The sequence below is a fragment of the Cavia porcellus genome, unplaced genomic scaffold, assembly GCF_034190915.1.
Source record: "Cavia porcellus strain 051 isolate PalLab524CR breed Dunkin Hartley unplaced genomic scaffold, mCavPor4.1 scaffold_2, whole genome shotgun sequence".
In the NCBI taxonomy this organism is placed as follows: Eukaryota; Metazoa; Chordata; class Mammalia; order Rodentia; family Caviidae; genus Cavia; species Cavia porcellus.
Window position 1 is genome coordinate 45,080,958 of NW_026947485.1, and position 25,208 is coordinate 45,106,165.

At 35.8% G+C, this 25,208-nt stretch overlaps 2 protein-coding genes and 1 long non-coding RNA gene across 10 annotated transcripts in view; 2 read left to right on the forward strand and 1 right to left on the reverse strand.

The window, feature by feature from the left end:
• Positions 1–3,538, reverse strand: part of LOC134474248 (uncharacterized) — a 50,339-nt gene extending 46,801 nt beyond the window's left edge. The window contains exon 1 of the long non-coding RNA XR_010044981.1: positions 3,042–3,538. This is a non-coding gene — a long non-coding RNA (uncharacterized LOC134474248). The remainder of the gene's footprint in view (positions 1–3,041) is intronic.
• Positions 1–25,208, forward strand: part of Cadps2 (calcium dependent secretion activator 2) — a 490,335-nt gene that overhangs the window by 153,312 nt on the left and 311,815 nt on the right. For all 8 annotated transcript variants that reach the window (XM_063241432.1, XM_063241438.1, XM_063241449.1 and 5 more), the window contains exon 3: positions 20,833–21,165. In XM_063241432.1, the coding sequence (XP_063097502.1) occupies positions 20,833–21,165 (333 nt within the window). The remainder of the gene's footprint in view (positions 1–20,832; positions 21,166–25,208) is intronic.
• Rnf133 (ring finger protein 133) lies at positions 61–2,107 on the forward strand. Its single transcript, XM_003475150.3, has one exon. It carries the CDS (start codon positions 913–915, stop codon positions 2,029–2,031), a length of 1,119 nt encoding a protein of 372 aa, XP_003475198.1. The 5' UTR covers positions 61–912; the 3' UTR covers positions 2,032–2,107.

Genomic DNA, 25,208 nt, shown 5'->3' on the forward strand with positions numbered 1-25,208 from the left:
CTCCTATATTCTGTCTCCTCTAATATGTAGTTACATTATATTGGTAACAGATGTGAGGATCTGGTGGTGGTGGGAGGGAGTTTCCCTAAATATTAGTCTTTCTGATTTTACTCCTGTAAGTTGTATTTATAATCAGTGTAAGAAACCAAAACAAAAGTAGATTAAGTAGAATGCTCTAATTTAAAAATCAAAACAAGATGAAACGAACTTCTGAGAAAGCTTATATTAAATAGATATAGTACAGTGACTTATATAATAAAGAATTAACTATAATCAAATGCGATATAAAAGTAGCATTACGAGATTCACCACTTTTACCTCACAATTGACCAAAATACTGGGTTTCAATTGCCATTCACTTTTAATAAAACATTTTTATTTGTTTGAATTATTTTCTTGTGAAGAAAAATGATGGTTTTATAGTATTCTTGCATATGCCCCCATAGTTTTAAGGTGTGTACATTACATCAACTTTATATTCTTCAGTGTGTTACTCACAACCATATTATGTAGTTCAAGATTAAATCTGTCCTTTAATAGCACAGAAACCACCTATAATAATGTTAGAAACATCTAAGCTAATAAACCTACAGCTTGTTCTAAACTCTTACCTAATTGGCTACTTGATCTTTTATGTCATAATAATACCATGCAACAGTAAGTGATACCTAAGGTTATATTGGGGAGACTGGAATTTTTTCAATGTAGTTTCTCTCTCTCAAAACATCAGAAACTCAAGACATCTTTAAGAATTTCTTATGAAAGCACACCGGAGGACAGTGGATCCTGTTTTCTCCCAGGAAGACTCTCGCAGGATCTTTTTTTCCTTCTTGTTTTAAACTGATCATCAACAGATGCAGAAGCCACACCTTTTTGTTGAGTTAGTTTTTAAATTCTTAAACAAAGAGAGACATGAAACTCCTTGAGATTGGCACTGGACAGAACAACACCTTGTCTTCCTGGCTTTTGAACATCAGTTTTCTTTGGCTTTTTAGTGTGAACTGTGCCAAAGCCAATGCAGGTTGGGCTGCTTATATGAATACATCATTTCATGTAGGGAATCGCGTGTTGTCAGTTTTGGGGGAAACTGAAGTATTTGGAAGAAGCTTCACTTTGAAGAGAGTGACAGGAGTTCTAGTGCCTCCAGATGGAAGAACTAAAAATGCATGTAACCCCAATACCACTTTCAGCAGATCAGCAAACTCAGAGACATGGCTTGCACTTATTGAATGGGGCGGTTGTAACTTCACACAGAAAATTAGGGTGGCGACTGAGAAGGGAGCTCGTGGAGTGATCATCTATAACCTTCCAGGAAGTGGCAAGCAGGTTTTCCCTATGTCTCATCAGCCTTTTCAAGACATCGTTGTAGTTATGATCAGCAACTTAAAAGGAATGGAAATTTTGCGTTTAATTCAGAAGGGAGTTCCTGTTACAGTTACAGTTGAGGTGGGGAGAAAGGATATCATCTGGATGAATCGCTACTTTCTCTGTTTCATGGTTTTCAGTACTGCTATGTTAACATATTTTGCCTTTTATTATATTCTTGCACTTTGGTTTACAAGAAATCAGAACAGGAGATGGCAGCAATTAGCCACAAATCTTAAAATAGTTTTTGGCCAACTTCAGGTTCGGGTATTAAAGGAAGGGGATGAGGAACTAAATCCAAGTGGAGACAGCTGCATAATTTGCTTTGAACCCTATAAGCCTAATGATACAATTCGCATTCTGATTTGTAAGCACATTTTCCACAAGAATTGTATTGACCCTTGGATTCTATCCCATGGCACATGCCCTGTGTGCAAATTTGACATTTTTAAAGCTTTTGGGATTCAAGTGAACTCTGAATATAAAATAGAATCATTGCAAGTTCTAATGGCGAATGAATTACCTGAAATCCTGTCACCTGTGGAAGAGGCAACGAATAATGAAGTTACCCCTGCAAGAATACCAGATGCAGAAGAACACATCACTTCTCTGGATAGTGACCGCAAGCCCAATTCAATAGAGGAAATTGCTTATCCTTCACCTTGACAGCATGACCTTTGAGGAAGTGGATTAAACCTGTTTGTCAAATCAGGTCCTAGCACTAACAAGCAGTTTGTTTGAAGTGTGGTGTATGTGTCCTTTTCTGTTACTTTGGTAATTTTGTGTATTCTTTGTTAAGGTTCAAAGTCAGGGGAAAAATGTTTCAGCAGCATTTTTTCACTTAATTTTTGAGATTTGCTAAACATAATTTTTTTGTTAATGTATTTTGGTCCCATGAGTATACATGAACTTATTTTTATGTACACATTCATGTTAAAGGCAAGGACACTTTTTTTCTCTAAGTATATATATACACAATACTGAGCTTTACTAAGAAAATATATTTGTTATGTTCCTTCTAATACAGAAATTGTAAATTAACTTTGAAAACATAGTTACTGTTATGTGCTAAGAAGAGTAAAATTTATATATTCATAATGTTTATAGTATATTAATTTTGATGTCATCGTGTGTTTTTCCCATTCTTGGCATGAAAATTTTGCTGTATACAATTTTATAATTTATTCTTGATCAAGAGTTCTCTTTTAATACATTTTCTGTGATCTGGATCTGTACAGAGAAAACAACTTTTAAAAATGAAATACTCTTTGTACAGCAGATGTTTCACTGCCTATTATTACTTACATGTGTGATCATAATATATAGATTTAAATGATGTAGAATTTCTGTGATATTTAGTCATGGCCTATTTACTTCACATGTATTCTAACACATTCCAAATTAATGTTTTCGCCTTTCAATGAAATATTTACACTTCAGAATTCTTCAATATAGTTTATTTTGACTAGCATTGCACTTTAGCAGAATTTTAATGAGAAGCATTGAAACTAGCAGGCTAACACTGATTATTGTATTTTTGTATGTCCTGGAGAGAGACCTATTGAGAGATTCTGTTAATTGCTCCAAGCTGCCTATCCAAGAATTCAGAGACAAGTAGAAGGGCAGTTGATACCTGCAGCACCAGCTAGACAGTTTAGAGGAGGAGGGATACTCACCAAGGCCAGCGAGTGTCAGGTCATGGCAACATCAGAGCTGATGACCAGATTAGGACAATATCTTCCATGGTACACCCAGGTGTTTTACCCAAAGCTGGAGAGGTTAGACTGTTAGCCACAAGAGCTGGTCTTTAAAGTATTGGCTGATTCAGAAGAAGCACTGTTTTGAGTGCTGTTTTGTGTTTGCTCTGAGACAGAGAAAGCACACTGTGGACCACACTGGTGCAATCTCTGGGAGGACCAGCTCCCATACCAGCATAAGTTGCTGCTGTTAGATTGGCCACTGTTGGTGTTTAGGCTGCTACAGGCTGACAGCTGAGAGGCTGGCTCCAGGGATTTCTATTGGTCACCCAACAAATCATCAGAACTTTGGAAATGAGTGTATCCAGTGGTGATGGAACCCCTTGGACTCAGAGTTCTGAGGGTTGTTGCAGCTTATAGCAAATTTTATGGGGTCTTTATTCCATGCTAGATTTAATATAGAGGAATTTGGTTTTAATATTATTGTGAGTGTGCCATTTTATCCTCTCTTCACTGAATCCTTGTTGCTTTCTCCTTGTGTTTCCTCCTTTTTCTTTCCTTTGTCCATCACTGTCAAATTGGATTCAGCTTACCTCCATGTATAAGAAAAGAGTATGTGTTTACTTTTATAAAAGATGGCTTTCTTAATGTGGCTATTTAATGTTTAACACTGTGCATATCTTTTTTTTTGAGATTTTTCAATGAATATTTTATAAAGGTTTCAGATTCTGTTTTGGATGTAGGGTGCAGGGAGTCAAGTCTGTAAATTCAGAAACTTTTTCTGCTGGGTGCATTGCACATACCAGGGAGTGAACTATGTACGTTACATAGTTGTTTCTCATGTGTCAGAACAAAACAGAAGTTTTAATCCTTGCCTGTAGAATGTTGTAAACAGGTCGATAAACCGCTTTTACTATAACTTTAATGGCCACAACCTGGAAATAGCAATGCTGTGTCAAATATTAGATATTCACTCTGGGATATTTTTACCTAGCCTGTGGTTGATTATTATTTGACCCACTTTGCAACCACATTATAACTTTGCTTCATAAATTACCCCTGACAAAGGACCTAAGTGGCAACCCCACTGTGGACACCCCCACCACCATCTCTTAAGAGTTATCTTTAAATAAATCTTTTCTGTTCTTACGTTGTTTGGAATTCACTCTTCAATTTTAGGGGTAACAGACTAAGCACATCTGACATCTAACAGGTTGGGAAAAATAATTTCTCTTACATCAGTATTATGTGAGGATGATTATAGAATCTTAAGTGCTACAGAAATAATGCAGTTATTATTACATATTAGCACAGTTAGACATATTTAGATATATTTCAAGTATATGATTTATTCATATACTTGAAATGCATACTTGAAAAGCATGTATTTCTTCTCCCCAGTTCCAATTCCATTATGATAACTACTAAGGATTTGTGAGAAAATTAATAGATTTTAGACAATTTGTAATTTCTAAAGTAGGGGATTAAGAAAAAAATCCACTGAAAAGCAGGAACATATTGGTTCACACTTTCTACCTATTCACTAAACATCTGAAAACATATTGTTATGGTTTGGATAGTGGGTTGAAGGCTGGTCCTCAGCTGGTGGTTCTTTGAGGTGGTATTACCTTCACTACTGCTATAAGGAAGTTGTGTCAAGATGGTGTGCTCTTGAAGTGGATTTTAATCGCTCCTGTCTAGTTCACACTGCCAAATGAGTAGCTGCCTCCATCACAGATTCCTAGCTCATCCATAAGTCAAGCTTAACAAATACTGGAAAGCAGGCTCAGGAGACATCTATAAAGATAAATGTAAAAATAAGTATAAAAGGAGCTGTGTTCACATCAGTGAGCCAGCAGAGGGTGTGCTATTTTCTACTATATTAATAGCAGTTTTGCCAAATAGAATTAATTGCTGCCTTTTTCTTCTTGATTGTTAGATCTTATACAAATATTACTTTCATTGTTCTATGCAATGAAATGAAAATGGTTCTTTCAGGTGCCATCACACCTGTGAGGTGTGATGGCGCATGCCAGTAATCTCAGCACTCAAGAAGCTGAAGCAGGAGGATCACTGTGAGTTCAAGGCCAGCCTGGGCTACAAAATGAGTTCAAGGCTAGTCTGAAATGCATAATGAGACCCAGTATGAAAATATGTTTGTGTACGTATATATATGTATATATGTATGTGTGTGTATGTATATATATATATATATATATATATATATATCCTAAAAATAATTGTCAAACCATACAAAATTTCTTTCACCCATCTTCTCAAAAAAAGTTTCCTGAGACATTGAATCTGTAGTGTTTATTGCTTTCCAGTGGAATATTTTGTAATATGTAATGTCTTGTGTTTATCTTATGCTGAAAAAATATAACAAAAATAAGTTTAAATTGATGGAGGGATGAACAGATGTGTAAAAGAGTAGGGTAAGATGTTGATTATAGAACTTCAGTTGTTAGTATATGTGTGTTCAGTTCAAACTATAAACAATTTTTTGTATGTTTGAACATTTCCATAATAAAACATTGGTGGAAAATGATTATTTCAGGTTCCATGATATCGTCACATCACCTCAAAAAAATTCCTAAAAACTTAATCTTTCTTTAATCTTTGATATCTAGGATATAAACAACAAGCACTGGGCCAAGATAACATTTTGAGTAGCACTGATTTAAAAACGTATTTCATTTAAAAGTCCAACCTGTATATGGTTTCTACATTCCTGTATTCAAGTATCTATGGAATGAAAATATTTGGAAAAACTTACACCTATCCTGAATATAATCAGACAGTTTTTCTTGTCAAGAGTTATCTAAACATATGGTGCAACAATTACTTACATATCCTTTACATCATATTAAGTTTTATAAATCTGGGTATTTTAAAACATGCAGTAGAATATGCACAGGTTACATGCACGTTATATAAGAAACTTGACCATCCACAAATTTTGGTTTTCTAGGAGATCCTAAACCAGCCTCTGATGAGCAGTGAGGGACCTTGTATTACCTAATGCTAAAATAATAATAATGACAACAGTGGTGATGATGGTGTTGAAAAATGTGTTATTACCTCTGTTCCATCAGTAAGGAAATAGACACATTGTCATAGTTTATAGTTTTTTAGCCTGTGCCACACTGTGGACCCGCATGTCCTCTGATGCCCTGCAGATTTCTGGCATATTATTTCTAGCTTATCAGAAGGCAGTGGCACTGTAGAAATTAGGATGAGAAGAACAGAAGCACACACTTAAAATTGTAATTGTCTTCAGGATGGAGAAGGATACCCATTTTATTTGTTGTGTTTAATAAAGATAGATCATTTTAAGTATTAAACAGGATGAGGCTTTACAAATAATACACTAGAATTTTTAAAAATTGATTTTCTGTACCATTGAAGTGGAAAGAAAATACTTTCCTCTTCAGAATAGGAAGAAGAAAACTTCAGCCTAGGAACTGACTTCACAATCCTCCTATGAAATACTGGAGTATGGGAAGAATGAAGAGTGGCTTGGAAGAGGTGGTGTCTTTCACCTGCATATGACACACAGATGTTTACCATGTCCTTGCTCCCTTTTTCCCTTTCAGGGTCTTCATATTGTGCATTGTCACATATACTAAATGCCCACGTCATAGCCAGCAGTCTTTGTTCTCTTTTTTTTTTTTTTTTTTATTTGTGCCCTTAGTAAGTGCCTTCATAAATCCTTCTGTTGCAGTCTCTATAGTTACAGAGTTAAGGAGACTTTGTTGTTGGAGTAGGGAGATTTAAACTATTTGGTGAGGTAAAATACTTGTAACAGAATACTCTAGAATCTGCTATTAACGTATTAAAAGGAAAAAGCTTTAGAACAACCTTATAATGTTTAGAAGACATGAAAATACTTTTAAAATACTTTAAACTATACTTTTCAAATCACATTGATGTTCATTTTGATGTGGATTCATCCTAATTCCTGCAGCAGAATTTGAGAAGAGTTTGGTAGTTTGGGGCTTTAGATTTGCTCTATGGGCTTTAGATTTGAAATAAAGGATTTAGAATAGTTCTAAGGAAAGATTTTTTGAGATAACTATTTCCTAGGTTACTGATAAATATCTAGATGTATTTCTTACCTAACCTCTTATTTTTTAATAAGAGGTTACTTGCTGTCAATTTTAAATGCGATTTCTTTATAACATGGTGAGGCATGGTATAGTAATTTCCAAATTTTTGGAATTCACAGAGCAGTAAAAACAAAAGCCACATACAGCTTTATATATATATATATTAGTTTTTCTTCTGCATGAGAAAGATTATTACTACAATCAATAATCTGTAATGTATTAATAATTTTATATAACAAAAAGAGACTACCTATAGTTTCAACTTAGAACATTAAGTGTCGTCGTAGTCAGGAGATGTGCAGAGAACAATTGAAATCAGGACATGGAGTGTTGTCATGTTCTATGTTGGTGACCCCCAGGCCTCATGTGTTTGCACTGTACATATGTGATTGGTTCATTGTCTAGAGCTTGGATTGATGGTGTCAGTGCTACACCCCCATGGAGGTGGAGCCAGCATATAATGTAATGGCAGAAAGAAGGTGTGTCTCTCTCTGTCTTGCCAGTTTCGGCTTGCTGTTTGCAGCTGCCATGAACTGTAGCCCTGCCATGCTACCCTGCCTTGGAGCCAACTGAGTATGGACTGAAACCTCCAAAAACTGTAAGAAATAAACCTTTCCTTTCCCAACTTTGGGCATCAGGTATTTTGTCTCAGTGATGAGTAAAAAGTAACTAAGACAAGTGTATAATATTGTTTCATGATAGTCACCCAGAGTTAACACAAGAAAAGACAGGAAATATAGCCACAACACTAAAGACAGAATATTTAGCCAAGGACTTGAATCCCATAGCAGTGTCCCAGTGAGTCCAGATGAAGACCCAGAACTCATGACAATGCCTCCCACAAGTCCATCTGGAGTTCTAGAGCCCACAAGAAGGACTCACACCAGTCTCTTCTATGGATCCGTGATGGGAAGGCCCAAAGGTCAGCAGTGCAAGCTAGAAGTCTATGCCACCTGGGTGAAGGAGCTTTGCTGGTAGTTTGAGGGTTCTATGCTGGAACTGAGAAGTCATGCTACTCTCATAATAAAGACCAGGGCTGTCCTGAAAAGCACCACAGTGATCCTAAGCGACATGGAGGCCCCGAGCTCCTCCAATGACAAGCAGAGTGGAGTGCGTGCCAGGATGCCCATGTGATGAGTCCATCCTGCAGACCAAGTGGCACATGTCTTCCTCCCTGGAGACAAGAAGCAGTGCTTGAAGTGAGGACCAGAGCTCCTCCAAGAAAACCAGCCAGCAGCAACATGTCGGAGAACCCACAACGCCTCAATGCATAGCTTCTCCTTCACATTTCTATTTATGCTGGCAACTCTCCTCAGGTGGGACATCTCTGATCTGCTCCATGGTGATATAATCCAGCTGGCATTAAATTGACCACCAGTTTTTAATCCATTACATTAAGTAAATTTAGTTTTATTAAAATATACTTTGTAAAGCTATGTGTGGTGACACACGCCTATAATCCCAGCATTTAAGAATCTGAAGCAGGAGAATTGCTGTGAGTTTGAAGTCTTCCTGGTCTACACAGTAAGTTCAAGGATAGCTTGTACTATACAGTGAAGACCCTGTCTCACAAAACCAAATGAATAAGTAAATAAACTTGCAAATATATGTACATACCTGAATATGAATACATACATACATACATACATACTTTGTAGTTCTTGTATTCTTTTTGACTTTGAATTTACGACAACTCCATGCCACACTGGTTAAACAGCAACCTTGGGTTCCATAACTTTACAAAGTGTCTATTATTACTACAAGATCTAACAGTGACCATTAGTGTTTGAATGTAATGGTACCAGACACTACAGGGGCTTCATGTTACAGCTTTCTGTTTGAGACAGATGTAGTGCTGATATATGGCGCAAGGCCAACCTGTTCAATATGTTTGAAGAGTACAGGAAGTGCCAAGATAGCTCAGAAATAAGGAAATAATATCAAGTTTGGAGATGCTTCACAGAGGAGGTGGAGTGGTTCAGGTACAGATTCTTCTCCAATCCTTACCAATCTATCCATTCCTTGCTTGCTTTAACTCAGGTCAATGAGCCATAAATCATTAAATTCCCAAAACTGATTCTATAGTGAAGAAAACGGGGCCTCAAGAGCAAAATGGGCTTAAACCTGCACTCATCCATTCTGTGGTTCTGTGACTTTGGTCATGTGCCTTGTCTTCCTTATACATTTGTCTTTTAGGATAGATACTAGCAGCTCCTTTATATGGTTATGAGCTAAACACAAGGTCCTCTCATACTGCTCCAATCTTGGCCCCTTCACTCCAGGCTCAGTTCCATTCTTAAGAGCCAGTTAGACTGAATGTGTTCCTTCCACTCCCCATTCCATGGTCTCTCCCCATTTCTTAGCTCTTTTAGTCTATAGATTTCTACTCACCACCTCAGGGAATCCTGTATGGCCTCTCTAATCAGCATCAAAACCTTTTGTAAAGCTCTCATAGTACCTGTAATTTGCAGTAGTATAAAGTCACAGGTGTGTTAAGTTTATGTATACATTTGTTTGTCTCAATTCAGATAAGCTCTGGGAAGACAGATAGCCATTGTTATTTTGCTAACCAGTGTATTCTTAGTGCTAAGCATTTTAGCCTGGACATAGTTTTCCTTGGTAAATATTTATTGCACAAGTGGAAAGAATATTTATTTCACAAGTGGAAATATTTATTGCACAATTGAGAAATGAACGCATGAAGAGTACTGGGTGCTAAATAAGTGTTTTCCTTTAGAAAAGTATACTTTTGAGAGCCATGGAGGAAAAGTCTGAGAAGCTAGATGGGTGGGTGGGGGGAGATGGGTGAAAATTCATTTACTGCCTTTGGATTTACAAAGTGGCCTGATAAAAAGCACCAGTGTTTGTGTACCAGAAAACTAAAAAATAATGATTTCTGATGATACTAAATGCAACCATTGACACAAGCTTCATAAACTGATAATACCCGATGTAGTCTTTAAAAATTGTGTCACTAATTCTCTAAGGATAGTATAGGTTATGAGACTCATGAGACAGTATATTATTTGGCATTATTAAAGAGAAAAATGTGTCTCTTCTAAGTGGGATGCTTGTAATTTCTCAGTGTTTTCCTGGCTGCGCACATGTTGGCTCACTTCCCAGAAGCCATCCCAAAGATAGCCACAGTGATTTGGCAAGCAGGAAATGTTTTTCTCGCCATTATAACATCTTTTGAATCAAAGAAGCAGTGCATGGTTTGGATCAACAGCAATGTGTGAACAATAAGTGCTTCTGTGGAAATGCATATGTGAAGTCTTATTTGAACAACTATGCAGATTCACCCTTTACAGATACAGTTTCTTGTTACAGTATTATCAAATTTCAATTTTATTAATCATTCACTATGACTTCAGGACAGTGATGACAGGGAGCCTTTTAGAACTTTCAGTGATAACAAATAGGCCACTGTAGCATGTATGTCATAGGTTTGCCATCACTGCTTTAAGTTATTCAGTGATCTCTTTATAGTGTATAAACTGTGCAACTAAATGAGAAAAGTGTCAATTGCTCAGAGAGAAGCCCGTGTATAAATTAAAATTTAATGAAATGTAATATATGAAGTATGATATGGTTCTCTGGATTTCTGTTCCTGACCCTCATACTGAATTGGTTCTATGTTCAGTGGCATTTTTATAAAAAGGTCACTGATTGGTAGTTCCAAAAGTGTTGACTAGCACTCAGCAAGACCATTGGGTGCCAGAGATGTACCTGTTGTATACATAAGATGAATCTGTAAAAGTATATTGTGTTTGGAGAACAAAGTCATTATTTAGTCTTTTGTTCTCCCAAAAAAACTTGTGACTTTGGATCTATTAATTTCCTCAATCTGTGAAAAAGAAAATAATCTGACAAGCAAAGGGTGTTATGTAGATTAAAGGAGGTGATGTATTAGAAGCTCTAAAGAGACAAATTATTTGCCCATAAATGGGTTTGTGGATTTACTTGGTTCCCATGGCAAATTCTGCACAAATATAGCCCCTTCCAGGTTTACCAGATGGAATTTCACAGAGCATCCTAGGGTTAGATGAAAAGATAACGTGGGGCCAGTCAAAAACTAGAGACCTAGGACAACACTGCAAATATAGCCACACTTGCCTACTTTTAACTCCATAACAGTATTAAGATATTTGATAGAATAAATCTATCATTGTTACATAGTTTCGTACCTCATATCTCATAAGATAAATCAATAGGTCCCCAATTTTATTGCATAGTGGTAAAGAGAAGAATTCTAGGGCAAGATTGTCATTTCTGCAAAAAAAGCACAAATTTTATAAATTATTAGATCTATTATGTTAATTAGTATAAATTTTGTCTTCAGAAAATGCCTCCCAACTTCTTCCCTTATGACATCACTCATTGTTCTTTCTTTCCTCTAGGATGTCTTTCCGACTACAACTGAAATGGACAGGGTCTATGTTTTAACACTTCTTCCCTCTGATCATATGGAAAATTGATAGTAATTACTGACAAATAGATGGAGAGTTTTCACAGCTTTAAAATTTGTGGTATGCTTATTAAAAGCTTTGCATTCCTACCCACTGCTCTTTAAGGCAAAATCACCTTGTGGGTTATTTTGATGGAAAATTAGAGCTTTGCAAGGGTTAAATTGCAGTGCACTTATGTATGTATTGGAGACTCATGTCTAGAGCCTGTGTGAAAAAAGCATGTAGTGAATGGTAGATTGCACCTTCTGGTGGCATTGTAGTACCTGAAAATCAGAGAGCTCTGAAAATAATTGGTAATTCACAGCATGACACCCTGGAGCGGATGTAGGCATCTAATATGTCACTTCTACACATCTCTATCACCTCTGACATGAGGTTGCATTCTTGTACCCAGTCCCCACTAATTCACCCAGTGGTTGCTTCTCATTCCTCACAGTGAACTCTGTCCTGTAGGTAGTTGATCAGTTTCTTCTTACAAATGTAGGGTCCCTCTCCTCTGTCATTGATGGTCATATTTCTTTATGCAATATTGTTTTTTCCTCCATTGGTCTAGACAAGATCCATGTTTTGTTTTGCTTTTTTTTTTTTTTTTTTTGGCGGGGTGGTTTTTGTTTGTTTGTTTTGGTACCTGGGATTGAACTCACAGTCTTGCACTTGCCCAGCAGGCGCTTGTGCCTCTGAACTAAATCCCTGACCCGGGATCCCTATTTTATACTTTTTTCAGTTACAAATATAAAACAAAAAATAGGTAACGTTTACTTATTAATTATTTAAATTATACAAGGTCATGAATAGAAAACTTAAATCATTACTTTAGCCACCCAAACCACTCATTCACTGCTCATTTTCTCATTTTCAGACTATTTTGTGTTTGCTATGAGTTTGGCCTTGTGCTTGGGTGCTACCAGTGAATACAACAGTCTGTGGCTTTATGGAATTTACTATTTAGTAAGCGAAGCAGTTATAAGTCAGAAATTTTAATTAGATGTTGTTATAGTATAAACAATTACTATAAAGAAAGTAAAGTAAAGTTTCTGTGATAGTGTACACCACAGAATCTAAGCCAGGGTAACTGAAGAAGAAATCCCTGAGAATAGTCAACTGGTTGGGGGATCTGTATTGGGTCCTAAATTTGTTAGCAAACAAATAAAAAATCTGCTGTTCTGGTGTTCCCTTTTCATTTTGAAAAGAAAGACAATAAATGCTGCTAAAAAGAAAACCAGAGGAAAATAAGATGGTAAAAAATGATAATTATATGATGATGAAATGAACATGTGAAGTTTTTTGAAAAGCCAGTGGGTCTTGAAACATTAACATTTGAGTAAGAGAAATAATTTTGGGCATTTAACAGTTGGCTTAGGACACCTTGTGGGTGATTTTGATGGAAAATTAGAGCTTTACAAGGGTCAAATTGCAGTGCACTTACGTATATTTTAGAGACTCACGTCTAGAGCTTATGTGAAAAAAGCATGTAGTGAATGGTGGATTGCACCTTCTAGTGGCCTTGTAAGTACCTGAAAAGCAGAGAGCTCTGGAAGTAACTGGTAATTCACAGGTAATTCATCCCTGGAGAGGAGGTAGGCCTTGCTTCCTCCTCATTCCTGCTTTCAGATCCCTGAACTTCCTCCTCATGTAAAAATTTTCATTATGGCTTCCCAGATGGTACCACTTTCTGGTTTTTATTTTCAGGTACTACATATTTATTTATCCATTTCCTGGTTTCTCTCTCACAGTCATCTCTACCTTAGGGATCTATGAACTAGATTCCTACATAATCATTTTTTAGCATTGAACATTTTATATATGTATAAAGCATATATAAAATATATGCTTGTATAGTCATTACTTCCTCAAAAAAATTTTTTTGCATTGAATCCTTACTGAGGAACAAACTAGGCATCTAATATTGACAAATTAAACTAGGTCTCCTCTGTTTGTGCTTACCTTCCGTTATAGGGAGACTGTAAATACGTGTCAGGTGGTACAATGTACTGAAAGACCAAGATAGACGTATCAGTATGATGGATGGAGTGGAAGAAGATAAAGCCTTCTATCCTAAGGGATGATTGTACTGAGACCAATTTGAAGTCAATCATGTGAATATATGTGTATATTATCTATTGTTTTATAATAGATTAGCAGCTTAAAACACTAGTAAGTATTATCTTACAACTTTCCAGTATTGAGAATATAGGAACAGTCCATCTGGGTGTTTCTGCCTAGGGTGTCTCATAATATTACAATGAAGCTCTCAGCTGAAACTGCAGTCAGTCAAGGCCCATTTGTGACTCACCTCACTGACAAGGTTAACAGAAGACCTCAGTTCATGGAAACTTGTTACAGAAGGGCCTCAGTTCCTTGCTATGGGGTAACTTGTTTCACCCAGGGACAGAGAGGAACAGAAAGTGTCATAGTCTGTTATAATGTAATCTCTGAAGTGACATACAATTATTTTTTCCTAGGTCTTATATGCCTTTAAACACTTCCTTTTACTGGCTTTTTCCCTCATTGCTTGAATGTGATTTTCACTTAACTTTTACTACCTTTTCTCACATTTTCTTTCCTCATTCAAGCTCCTTAAAAGGATAGATTATATTTGATACATTATCTTTATTGCACCTTGTCTTGTCTTCTTTCTGTTGTAGCTGGCTCACACTCCACCCGTCCTGTAAATCTCTGCCAAAGGTGTGCTAGTGATGACAGTACTAATCAAATCTCTTCATTTTAGATATGGTTTTGAAGGGAAATCAGGATGCAAAAATGTAAGTTCATTTGTGTCCTTCTAGACTGTGTTTTGATTATTTAATATAATATAGGTCTCTTTTGGCAAAAGATGTTGAAAAATTAAAATACCTATCAACTTAGAGTAATGTCAAAATTTCTTCTGAAGTCAGTTTTAAGATACTTACAGTATACATTGAAAATGTATTGCTCTTCTTGCTTTATATGCATTACTAACTTTGTAAAACTTGTGGTTTTTTATTTTGAAAAGAGTAAAACCAAATGAAAAAGGAAACAAAATGGGGATATTCAAAACAAAAGGTTGGACATAGTACACGATTTAAAACTATAACAAGGTGATCTACAATGGTTACAATAATGTCTCTTGTTATCTTCAATAGAATTACCTCTATCATCAGGCACAGTAAAATTGAATGTAGCAGTACAGAACAAATTCAATAAAAACAAAGCATTGGAGACATAGGACTTCAAAACTGGATAATAATCAAACCAGAATGGTTATCCTAGTGAATCTTACTGTCTTCAAAGTAGTAGCGTCTATGCTCAGACTTGATACTATCAAACATAACAGGTTCAAATAAAGTCAGTCAAGACAAGACAGTGATCTAACAAACCAGATTCAAATAAATTCAGTCATAACAAGACAGTGTAAGTAATACAGGGGTTCAGATTAAGTTAATAAGAAATTAAAGATGGTTAGCATAGTATATCCTGCTATTTTTGGAATAGCTGTCTGTGCCCTTAAATCTAGTACAAGTAGACAAACTGGAACAGAATATAACAAAACTAAACAGCAATGAAAACAATATGGGTTTCAAATTATCATACAAGATTAACAATGTCCTCTGTCTTCCCTTTTTAGACAATTCCTCATCTTTCACTTTCGCAGGGTACATTGTACATCTTGTATCCCACTAACTCCTTTAGTTGTACATTAGGGAGGCAGCCTGCTATTTACGCAAGTGGTTCTGAGTCTTTTTATTCCTGAGCCTGATCTCAAGTTGTATTCATTTACCTACAAGAACCTCAAGTTTTTCCTTCCTAATAGCTGAGTAGTTCTCCATTGTATAAAAGTGTTATGTCTTTCCAATTATCTGCAGCTGCTGGATGAGCTACCCCCGTTTTTTTCTGGTTCTCTGTCACATTAAGCCATGTTTTCTCATCTTTGACTTTCAGTCCACAAACCCTTTTTCAGGTTAACTATATTTCTTATGTAGAGCATCGTGATAGACCCTATCTCCTGACCCACTCTGCCTGTGTTTCTTTTTGTTAGTGTATCAAGGCTATCTGTATTAGTGATTATAGCCAACCTTGTCTGCCTCATCTCTGCCTTGCTACTTTTCTGCTGTTGGCTTTCTACTTTTCCCCTTCATTCCACATCTGCCCCATTCAGTGAGACCTCTCTGTCGCTGTTCCTGAAACCATGTTTTTTCCTCTGTTCTGTCTCTCCAGAATGTCCTTCAGTATTTTCTGTAGGGTTGCATAGGTGGTCATGAACTCCCCTAGTTCTTTTTTGTCATGGAAGCATCTTGTTTCTCCATTAATTTTGAGAGAGTTTTGCAGAGTACATCTGGGTTGGAGATTATTTTGTTTTAGGGCTTGGAATACTTGACTCCAAGATCTTCTTGATTTGATGGTTTGTGTCGAGAAATCTATGGTGATTCTGATGGATTTTCTTTTATAGGAGATCTGTTTCTTTTCTCTGACAGCTTTTAATATTCTGTTCTTGTGTTGAATTTCTAGGATCTGATTATTATAAGTTTGGGTGTAGATCTATTTTGGTTGTAGCTCGCTGGAGTTCTGTATACCTCATCTATCTGAATATCATGTCCTTTTCCTATTCTTGGGAAGTTTTCTTTGGGAAGTTTATTTCTGTGAATAGCCTTTGTATTTCATTTCTGTTCACCCCTGCTTTTTCACTCACATTTTTTATTCTTAAGTTATACATCCTCTTGTCATCTTCTAGCCTTTGTATTATTACTTCCTGGTTCCTTGTTATTTTTAAGAGATCTTCCCTTTGGCAATCACAGGTTGAAAACCTGTCTTCAAGATTAGATAGTCTATCTTATTTTCTTTCAAGCAGTTTTGCCAGCTTTCAATAGAGTTTTTAATTTCCTGGTAATTTCTTTGAATCTGATTCATATATTCTAGGTTTTTTATATTCTTTATCGAAGGTTTCCCTCCTTTTCTATGTTCCTCCATTTTCCCAACTGTGTCTTCTTGAGAAGTGCTTAACATTTCTTTTGTTAATCTTATTATATCTTCCTTTACTTATATTAGTATTTCTGTTTTGATTTCTATAATGTCACAGAGGTATTTCTTGATGTCAGATGATGTTGCTTCCAATACTGCAGGTGTAATGCCCCTGTTCTCTTCTGTGTTTATCTCTCCTGGGCCAGTATTGTTTGGGTTGGAGCCTGGGACTTTTTTTTTATTTCTTTCTCTTGTCATGTTTATGGTTTCTTCCAGACAATTGTATAGTAGAAATCTCAGGCACTTGCTATCGATTACGATTAATCTGAAGCGTGCTGACTGGGAATTAGGGTTGTCCTCCCCAGTCTGCTGTTGATCACTGAAGTACAAGCAGGGGTGTGCAGGCTGGCTTCTCCCTTCAGAGTTGGTCAACCATTGTGGGTCTTCATCAGGTTAGTGTGTGCTGTGAAGACTGAACCAGTTTGGGATTGCTTCAGGGGAAACTTCGTCCTTGGCTATTGGATCTTGCACAGGGGTGGGACTCAGTCCCAGAAATTCTCACCAATATGCTCTGCACTAGGAGGGCTAACTGAAGCTGCGACAGTTTTGGATCCAGGGTTCCCTGCTCAAATCCAAAATGTCGTCCAGTCAATCACCCACTCCCTCGGGAGGATTAAGTTCCATGCACTCATGACAGGCCAATGCAGATCTCCATGCCGGCTCTGTTCTTCGCTCCGCTGCTTCCCTCTGACCATGTCCCTCCGCCAAGAGCCTCAGGCTCACCAATCCCCAAGCTCACTGTGACCCTGTGACCTTTGGCTTCCAGCAGTGCCTTGCACGCAGTGGGATCAGCTCTGGTGAGAGCATGTCTGGCTACAGCCTTCTGCCCATGCCTCACCTTTCCTTTTTTTTTTTCTCTTTGTCTTTCCTTCTTTCTTTCCCCGCGATTTCCCCTCTAGTTTCTCCTTGGGCCATGAAGATCCGTCTCTTTTCATCTGTTCCTCTCCATGATGTCAAACTCCAGTATTTGAGCTGTTTCTCCCAGAGAGGCTCTTTACTTTGCTCTTTACTTTACTTTATTGATCCATCATCTTCAAGGCTTCCCCAAAACTTGTTTGTTTTAACCAGGTAATTTCCTATAGAAATAATGTTTCGTGGAACACTTACATATTATTGTATCAGTGAAGAGACATATCATACAATAATTGAACAGGGGAAGTTTAAAATATAAACAATGGGGGCATGGCTACCATAGATAAAAGCAAGTCTAAAGAATATTTAAATAGAGAAATAGGAAGAAGAGCTTGCATGGAAGAATGAAATCTGGAAGAGGACCCTACTCTTCTTCCCCAGCCCATCCCCAGGGCTGGGATTCAGACCTCATTAAAGGTTTACCTTACAACAAGGCAGAGAAAATTCACTTAAGTGTCACACTATGGGATTTAAGAATCTGCCCTCTGAGGTTCTGGGAGAAATAATCCAAGGTAACTGCTACACTGCAGAATGTACTGGGATGTGGTACACTTGAATTCTGCCCTCAGGGATCTGGTTGTGGATGGGTCAATGCCACTAACTATGGGTGAGAAGAAAACCTGCAGCCCCTCTTTCTTTAGTGGGCTTCCTCCTGCATCCTGTGCTGAACTGCTTAAAATTTTACTTTCAGTAGCAAGCAGAAATGCCGAAACAACACCCAGGACTTGGGAGCAGATTTATTTACACCAGTGGGCACTGAGTGGGATCATTCCCAAAATATCAGGGCTCTGGAGATCGAGGGCTTATATGGGTTAAGCAAGCAGGAAGTACAGAGGCAGAATTCTTGTCAGTTGGGAATTAATTCTTATAATGTGCATTATAGGGACCAGCTATGGATCAGTGACCAGTCATTTCTAAGAGGATAAAAGTAACAGGAACTGTAACTGGAACTACTACTTGAGCAACTAACAAACTGAAATATACTGCCTTGGGGGGTGGGGGCATCTTCTGCTCATGTACACTGGCACAGGCAGGGGAATGAAAGCATGGATTTGGAGCTGAATAACGCCAGACTGACACCTGGTGCAGTCCAACCCTTAGTTGCTGAGCTTTCCTATGTTTAATTTAAGATACATAAATGTGTACAGTCTGCCAAAAAAAGGTATACACAGTTTAGGAAAGCAAAATCTGATATAAGTGCTTTAATATTAAATTTATTGAGACATTCTGAGATTAATGTGTTATCTTTGGCCTCTACAGTTACAAGAGGTACTCAATGTGGTGGCCATTAGCTTACATTTTATTTTTCTTTTCCTGATGTATATATACATATGTGTGTGTGATGTGATTTAATATGAGAACATATATGTAATTTTATGTATACAATTTAATATTCAATGTCTATATCTCAAATATCTTATAAACACACAGCATATAATCTTTATATACTTAGATAAGCAATTTTATGTATACTTTGTGTGTATGTATATATTTATATTATTTATATTTATATTTATATATTGGTTGCCATCACCCAAAAAAAGTAGTAGTCTTAGACAAAGAAAGAAGATAGAATTCTGAAGTAGATGCCATTCGTAGATAAAACAGATTGTCAAATTCCTTAATTTAATTTTCCTTTATCTAGAAATGTTAAAGACCATGTTTTTATATCTGCCATTTAAGAATTAACTTATTTTGACTGATGGACATAAACATAAGACAAAAAGACTTCACAGTGGTAAATATTTGAGCCAGACCTGGTAAGGAAAGTGAAAGCATTATGTGGATGTGTTATACTTACTTATCTAATGCAGAATTTAGTAAGACTTCAGCAAGTAAGTTAGTTAAGCAAAATATGTGAATATCAGGAATCTTTTTGCCATTAAGTGAAAATAGGGAACAAGGAGAATGGTTTGTATAAGTATGCTTAAAAGAGAAGAACTAAAGTGATGTGGGAGAAGTTTGGGGTCAGGTAGGTGAACATGTAAAACAATAGGACAGGTGAGTCCTTATCTGCATGGCATGTCTGTGCTGCTTGCCCGCATGCAGACAGGCATGGTGGAATTGTGCAAGTACTGAAGTCATAATTTGAGGGGGTAGTTCAGTGTTATGACTCAATTTTTAGGGTAAAAGTTGGCATGCAGTTTTCTGCCAGAAGCTTTGTAACTCCATGTTAATTATAGAAGGCGCATTAATAGTTTTCATGTTCTTCTGGAAGAATCTTTTGTCATTATAGGCAGAAGAAAATAAGAATAAAAACAGTGTCCTGTGACCCAACTAGGATTATTAGAAATAATGATAAAAAAGTGTTTAAAAATAAATTTCTTAGATTCATAGTTTAGAAGGAAAGGAAGATTTAAAGTCATACCTTGGTGTCTTTTCTAAAAATATGACTTTATTACCCTTTTCTTCCTTTTTCACGAGTATATCTCTTTGTGGTTGTGATTCATTGTTTTTACTTAATTCCTTATCTCATATTAGTGGACAGATAGAAGTGTAACCTGGATACCATAAGTTTTTCATAGTATCTCTGTCTAGTTTGGAGAAGATGTGAAAAGCTGGAGAAAGAGGGAGTGTGATGAAATCAGAGATAAGTGCAAGTGTACCCTAACCTCTCAGGGTGGAGCAGTTTGAATTAACAATAAATATGATGGCTATTGATTTGGACCTTAAATATTATTGCCTTTGTATCCTCACTCAAATGTTAGTAGATGCTCTGTGTTAAACAATTATCCAAAACTATCAAGTACAGGTAGGGAAATAGGGTTCATATCTCTGATTACTTTTTCAACTCTATTTTTTTTTAGTTTCCATTTTATAAACAGAAATTTATTTCTCATGGTTTTGCAGACTAATAAGATCAAGATCAAAATGCAGGGAGACTATGTGCCCACTGAGGCCAAACTTGTAATTTACACACAGCTATCTTTCTGCTGTCTGTCTGCTTACATCCACAGCATTGGTGGGGCTTCTGGGGTCCCTCTACAAAAACAATAATCTCATGTGTGAAGACTCCACCTTAAGGGATCCAGGTGCCCATTACCTTCAAGTGATGCCATGTAGATAAAATTCAGATCATCTCGCAGGTTCATCAGTACCATATACAGCCTGTCAGCATTTTTATCATTTGAGAGATTCGAGACTTTCACTGTGGCATGAATTACTATGTAGCAAATATTTTTTAAGTATTATAGGCATATTTTCTGTTACTGGGGAGCTGCAAACCAAGTAATGTAGGTGTTTATGCAGAATTATAAATGAGTTTTATTTTATTTTGTCTTTCAGGTTTTTCTAAAGAGTGACCGAGTGGCCAGAATGGTACAGAGTGGAGGATGTTCTGCCAATGACTTCAGAGAAGTGTTTAAGAAAAACATAGAGAAACGTGTACGTAGTTTGCCAGAAATAGATGGCTTGAGCAAAGAGACAGTGCTGAGCTCATGGATAGCCAAATATGATGCCATTTATAGGGGTGAAGAGGACTTGTGCAAACAACCAAACAGAATGACTCTAAGTGCCATGTCTGAACTTATTCTGAGCAAAGAACAACTCTATGAAATGTTTCAGCAAATTCTAGGTATTAAAAAACTAGAACACCAGCTTCTCTATAATGCATGTCAGGTAAGAACTCTTTTATGTCTGACTCATCAAATGAACCTCAAGTGTTTACAAGCTTGTGAAGATGTTCTATTCATAATAACTTTTTATGAAAAGTTGAATGAAATTGAATTTTAGTAATAATGATAATTGACAAAAGTATTTGATAGAAAAGAATATATGTATCTTTATCCCAGAAATAAGTTTTCATATATGATCTATTTTGGGACATCAGATTTTTGCCTATTGGGTATATATGAGGTATGCCCTGAATAGTAAAATGACCGATACCTGTTACCTGAAGAGTCTTGGCTGTTTGCAGTGAGGAATAATTTTTCATAAAGATGTGATGCTAGTACTGAATTTTGTGGAAGTAATTGGAATTTTAAATTTTATTTAACCTAGTTAGATTAAAATATTGATGATAATTGTTAAAGTGATGTGATTTAAAGGCACAACAAGCTTAAAATATACTTCTGGTTAAATTGTAATTCAATTCATGCATATTAAAAATTGAATGAAATCTCATTTTCCATATTTTTCATTTTTAGACCATATGATTTGTCTAATAATGTATTCCTCCTGCATTTGCATGTTAGCGTATTTTGAAGTCTAAATTATTTAACTTTACCTTAATATACATTTAAATTAACAAAATGCTAGCATTTTAAAATTCATTTGTTCATTAAAAGCTATCCCTTATAATATACATATGTTTATTTTTAACCTTTTTTGCAAATGTATTTCTCTTAACTTCGGCATTTTATCCATATGTTTTATTTTGAATTACTGATCCGTGGCAAATTTCACATGAATAAATTATAACAAATAATGGCACAGTAGTGTAGAACCCTAACCCTGTGAACAATTCATGTATTCACCATAATTGTTCCCACTGTGTCATTAAACCAGATGGTAGTTCACTAATAATAGAGGGTGACTGTAAAACTAAAGTATTCTACTTTAAAAGGTAAATACAGCTAAGACTTTGCACTCCTTAAAGAAAGTAGTAGCTCATTGGTGTATTTTAATGTTGCTAAGTGCAGTTTCATAGTATGACTCAGATTCAGACATTATAGAGAATTTACTCAAGCAAAACCTTCATTTATGTATTGGCAAAAGAAGCTTAGTAAAATAAGATATTTGTTCTCTGTGATCCAAAGTGTATAACAGAACAGCTAGACCTCTAAGTGAATTAATACTTACTTAATAGAATTCATACTGGATGTTAGAAGGTGTTAAAATATATTTCTATCTGTGGGATTATGTTTATGAACTCAAATGGTTTTGAATTAATGTTTTGCCAAAATTATAAATCGGTCTGTAGCTGAGTATGGGCCACTGTCTTCTGTGACTTGGAAAAGGTACTTCTAATTCAAATCAACTATTATAGTGGATTTCTCTTATTTTTTTCTTTCACTTTTATCAATATTTACCTCATTTATTGTGATACTCTTAGGAAAATAAATAGTTATTAGAATTTTTATGTTTTCTTTGGCCATTGGCTTATCACAACATAATATTCTTTATATCTAATAAACTATTTCTGTAAAATTACTTTAAACTAATACAGTTATTGCAACTTTCTCTTGATTAGGATTAGCATGATATATACTTTCCCCATCAGTTTAATTAATATTTTTTCAGAACAGTATTGACCTGGAACTTCATTCATGGTAGTCAATCAGCTTATGACAGAGCTATGTGCACAGCCCTTGTAAAATTTTGAGTGAGAGTCTCCATAAGTGATCTAGTCTAGTCTTGAGCTTGGCAATCTTCCTGCCTCCATCATTGCAATTACAGGCAAATGCCATAACACTTGGCTCTTCATCTGTTTACTTGTAAACTGTGTTTTTATTTTTAAAGTAAAGTTCTTATAGACTGTACATTGGGTCTTGTGAGTTTTTATTTGATTTTTCCCATGCCATTAGCTTTTGCCTTTTAATATCCATTTATTATTACTTGATTTTTTAAAAAAAATTCTTGTTTATCGGTACATTTTAGGTATACATATTGATCACATTCAGCATAGTGAATTTGTACCCATACATGATATAACTGGATTCATTTTTTCCCATTCCCTATCCTTCCTTTGGGCTCTCTTCCCCTCTTTATTTACAAAAGCTTTGTTTCCATTTTTCCTTCTTTTTTTCCTCCCCACTTTGTGGTTTCCCTTCCCATTTGAACATTTTCTTATGATTTCACAATATGTATTATATATTTTGATCCTTATTTACATTTTTGGTTTCTCACATTAGAAAAAAATGCTGTATTTACACATGTGTGTCCAATTCATTTCACTTAAGAGTATGGGCTCAAGTTGCATCCATTTACCTAGAAATGTGTCAAATTTATCCTTTATTATATCTAAGTAGTACTCCATGTATTAAAAAATTTTTTTTCTTTGTCCACTCATCAATTTGTGGGCATTTGAGCTATTTCCAAAATTTAGTTCTTACAAAATGTGCCACTATAAGCACAAGTTTGTATGCATCTCTGTTTTGTGATACTTCTAATTCTTTGTAAAAAATACTAAGAAGAGCAACAGCTGGGTTGAATGGCACCTCTAGTCCTATTTTCTTGAGGACTGCCTATACTGATTTACAGAGTGGTTACACCAGTCTACATTCTTACAGTACAGAAGGGTTCCTTTTTCCCTAAAGCCTTGTCAGAATTTTTTATTGATTGATTTCTTGATAGAAGATACTTTTTGATGTGAAATGGAATCTGAACATTGTTTTAAATTACATTTCTCTAATGAAACTGATACTAAAATTTTTTTTTCATATATTTATTTGCTGTTTCTACTTCTTCATCTGAGAAGTGCCTATTCATTTCAGATGTCCAATTTTGGACTGAGTTTTTAAATTTGAGGGTTCTGGTTTTTTTTATTTTTTTTTAGTTTATTATATATTCTAGATATTAGGTTTTTGTTTGAGGAATAGCTGGTAAAAATTTTCCCCACACTATAGGTTGTTTTTTTTTTTTCACTTTGTTGGTGTTTTTTCTTGCTATTCAAAGGCATTTTCATAAGATAAGATCTCAATTGTTGATTCCTTGTGGTAGTTCCTGTGAGATTAAGGTTTGTTCATAAAGTCTTGCCTATATCACTATATCTACCTATTTTTAGATAGTTTTAATGTTTCTAGAAGCTTGTTTGTTTTAATGTTTAGGTCTTTCATCTTAACCAATATAGTGAAAATGTCCATACTTCCAAAATTGTTATGCATACCGATCAAAATTCACAAAATTAGAGAAAACAGTTCTAAAATTCATTTGGAACCAGAAGAGACTTAAAATAGCAAGGGGCATCATTTCCCCAACTTGAAATTTTACTGCAGAACTACTGTGATAAAAAATAGCATGGTATTAGCAAAAAAAAAAAAAAAAAAAAAAAAACCCAGACCTGAAGATCAGTAGAGCAGATTAGAAGATACAGAAACAACTCCAGGCACACTTAGCCATCTTGTCTTTGACAAAGGAACCAAACACCTTTCCAGGAAGAATGATAGTTTCTTTAATAAATGGTGCTGGAAAAACGGGCTTTCCAGATGCTGAAGATTAAAACCTGACCCATATCTTTTATCATGCTCTAAACTAAAATTGAAATGGATCAAAGATCCAAATATTACTTGATTTTTGTAAGACGAGGTTTAGATATGTATTTCATGTTGGCCTTTAACTAGCTAATTTAGAATGGCCTTGATCTTGAGATGATCTTTGTGCCTTAGCCTCTTAAATGTTATTTTATAGGCATGTACCACCATGCCCAGGAATGGCTGTACATAGAGCATTCGTAGGTAATTAGAATGTAATTAGATTTAATCTAATCAACTATGTAATTAGATTAAATTATAGTATTCATAGCTTTTGTCACATCCTTGCAATTGTTATTTGTCTTGTTTCTTTTTCTGTGTTCTATAATTTTGACGGAACATTTTTTATGGTTACATTTCATATCTTCTGCTGTAGTGCCTAGGCTTGTTTGCTTTACCTTTTTTATTAGTATGTGTTTGCATTACATGTTTTCTTTACTAATGAGTTGCTACATGTACATAACATATCTT

Coding starts and splice junctions, on each gene's coding strand:
- Rnf133 (XM_003475150.3), top strand. CDS start 913: ATGAAACTCCTTGAGATTGGCACTGGACAGAACAACACCTTGTCTTCC.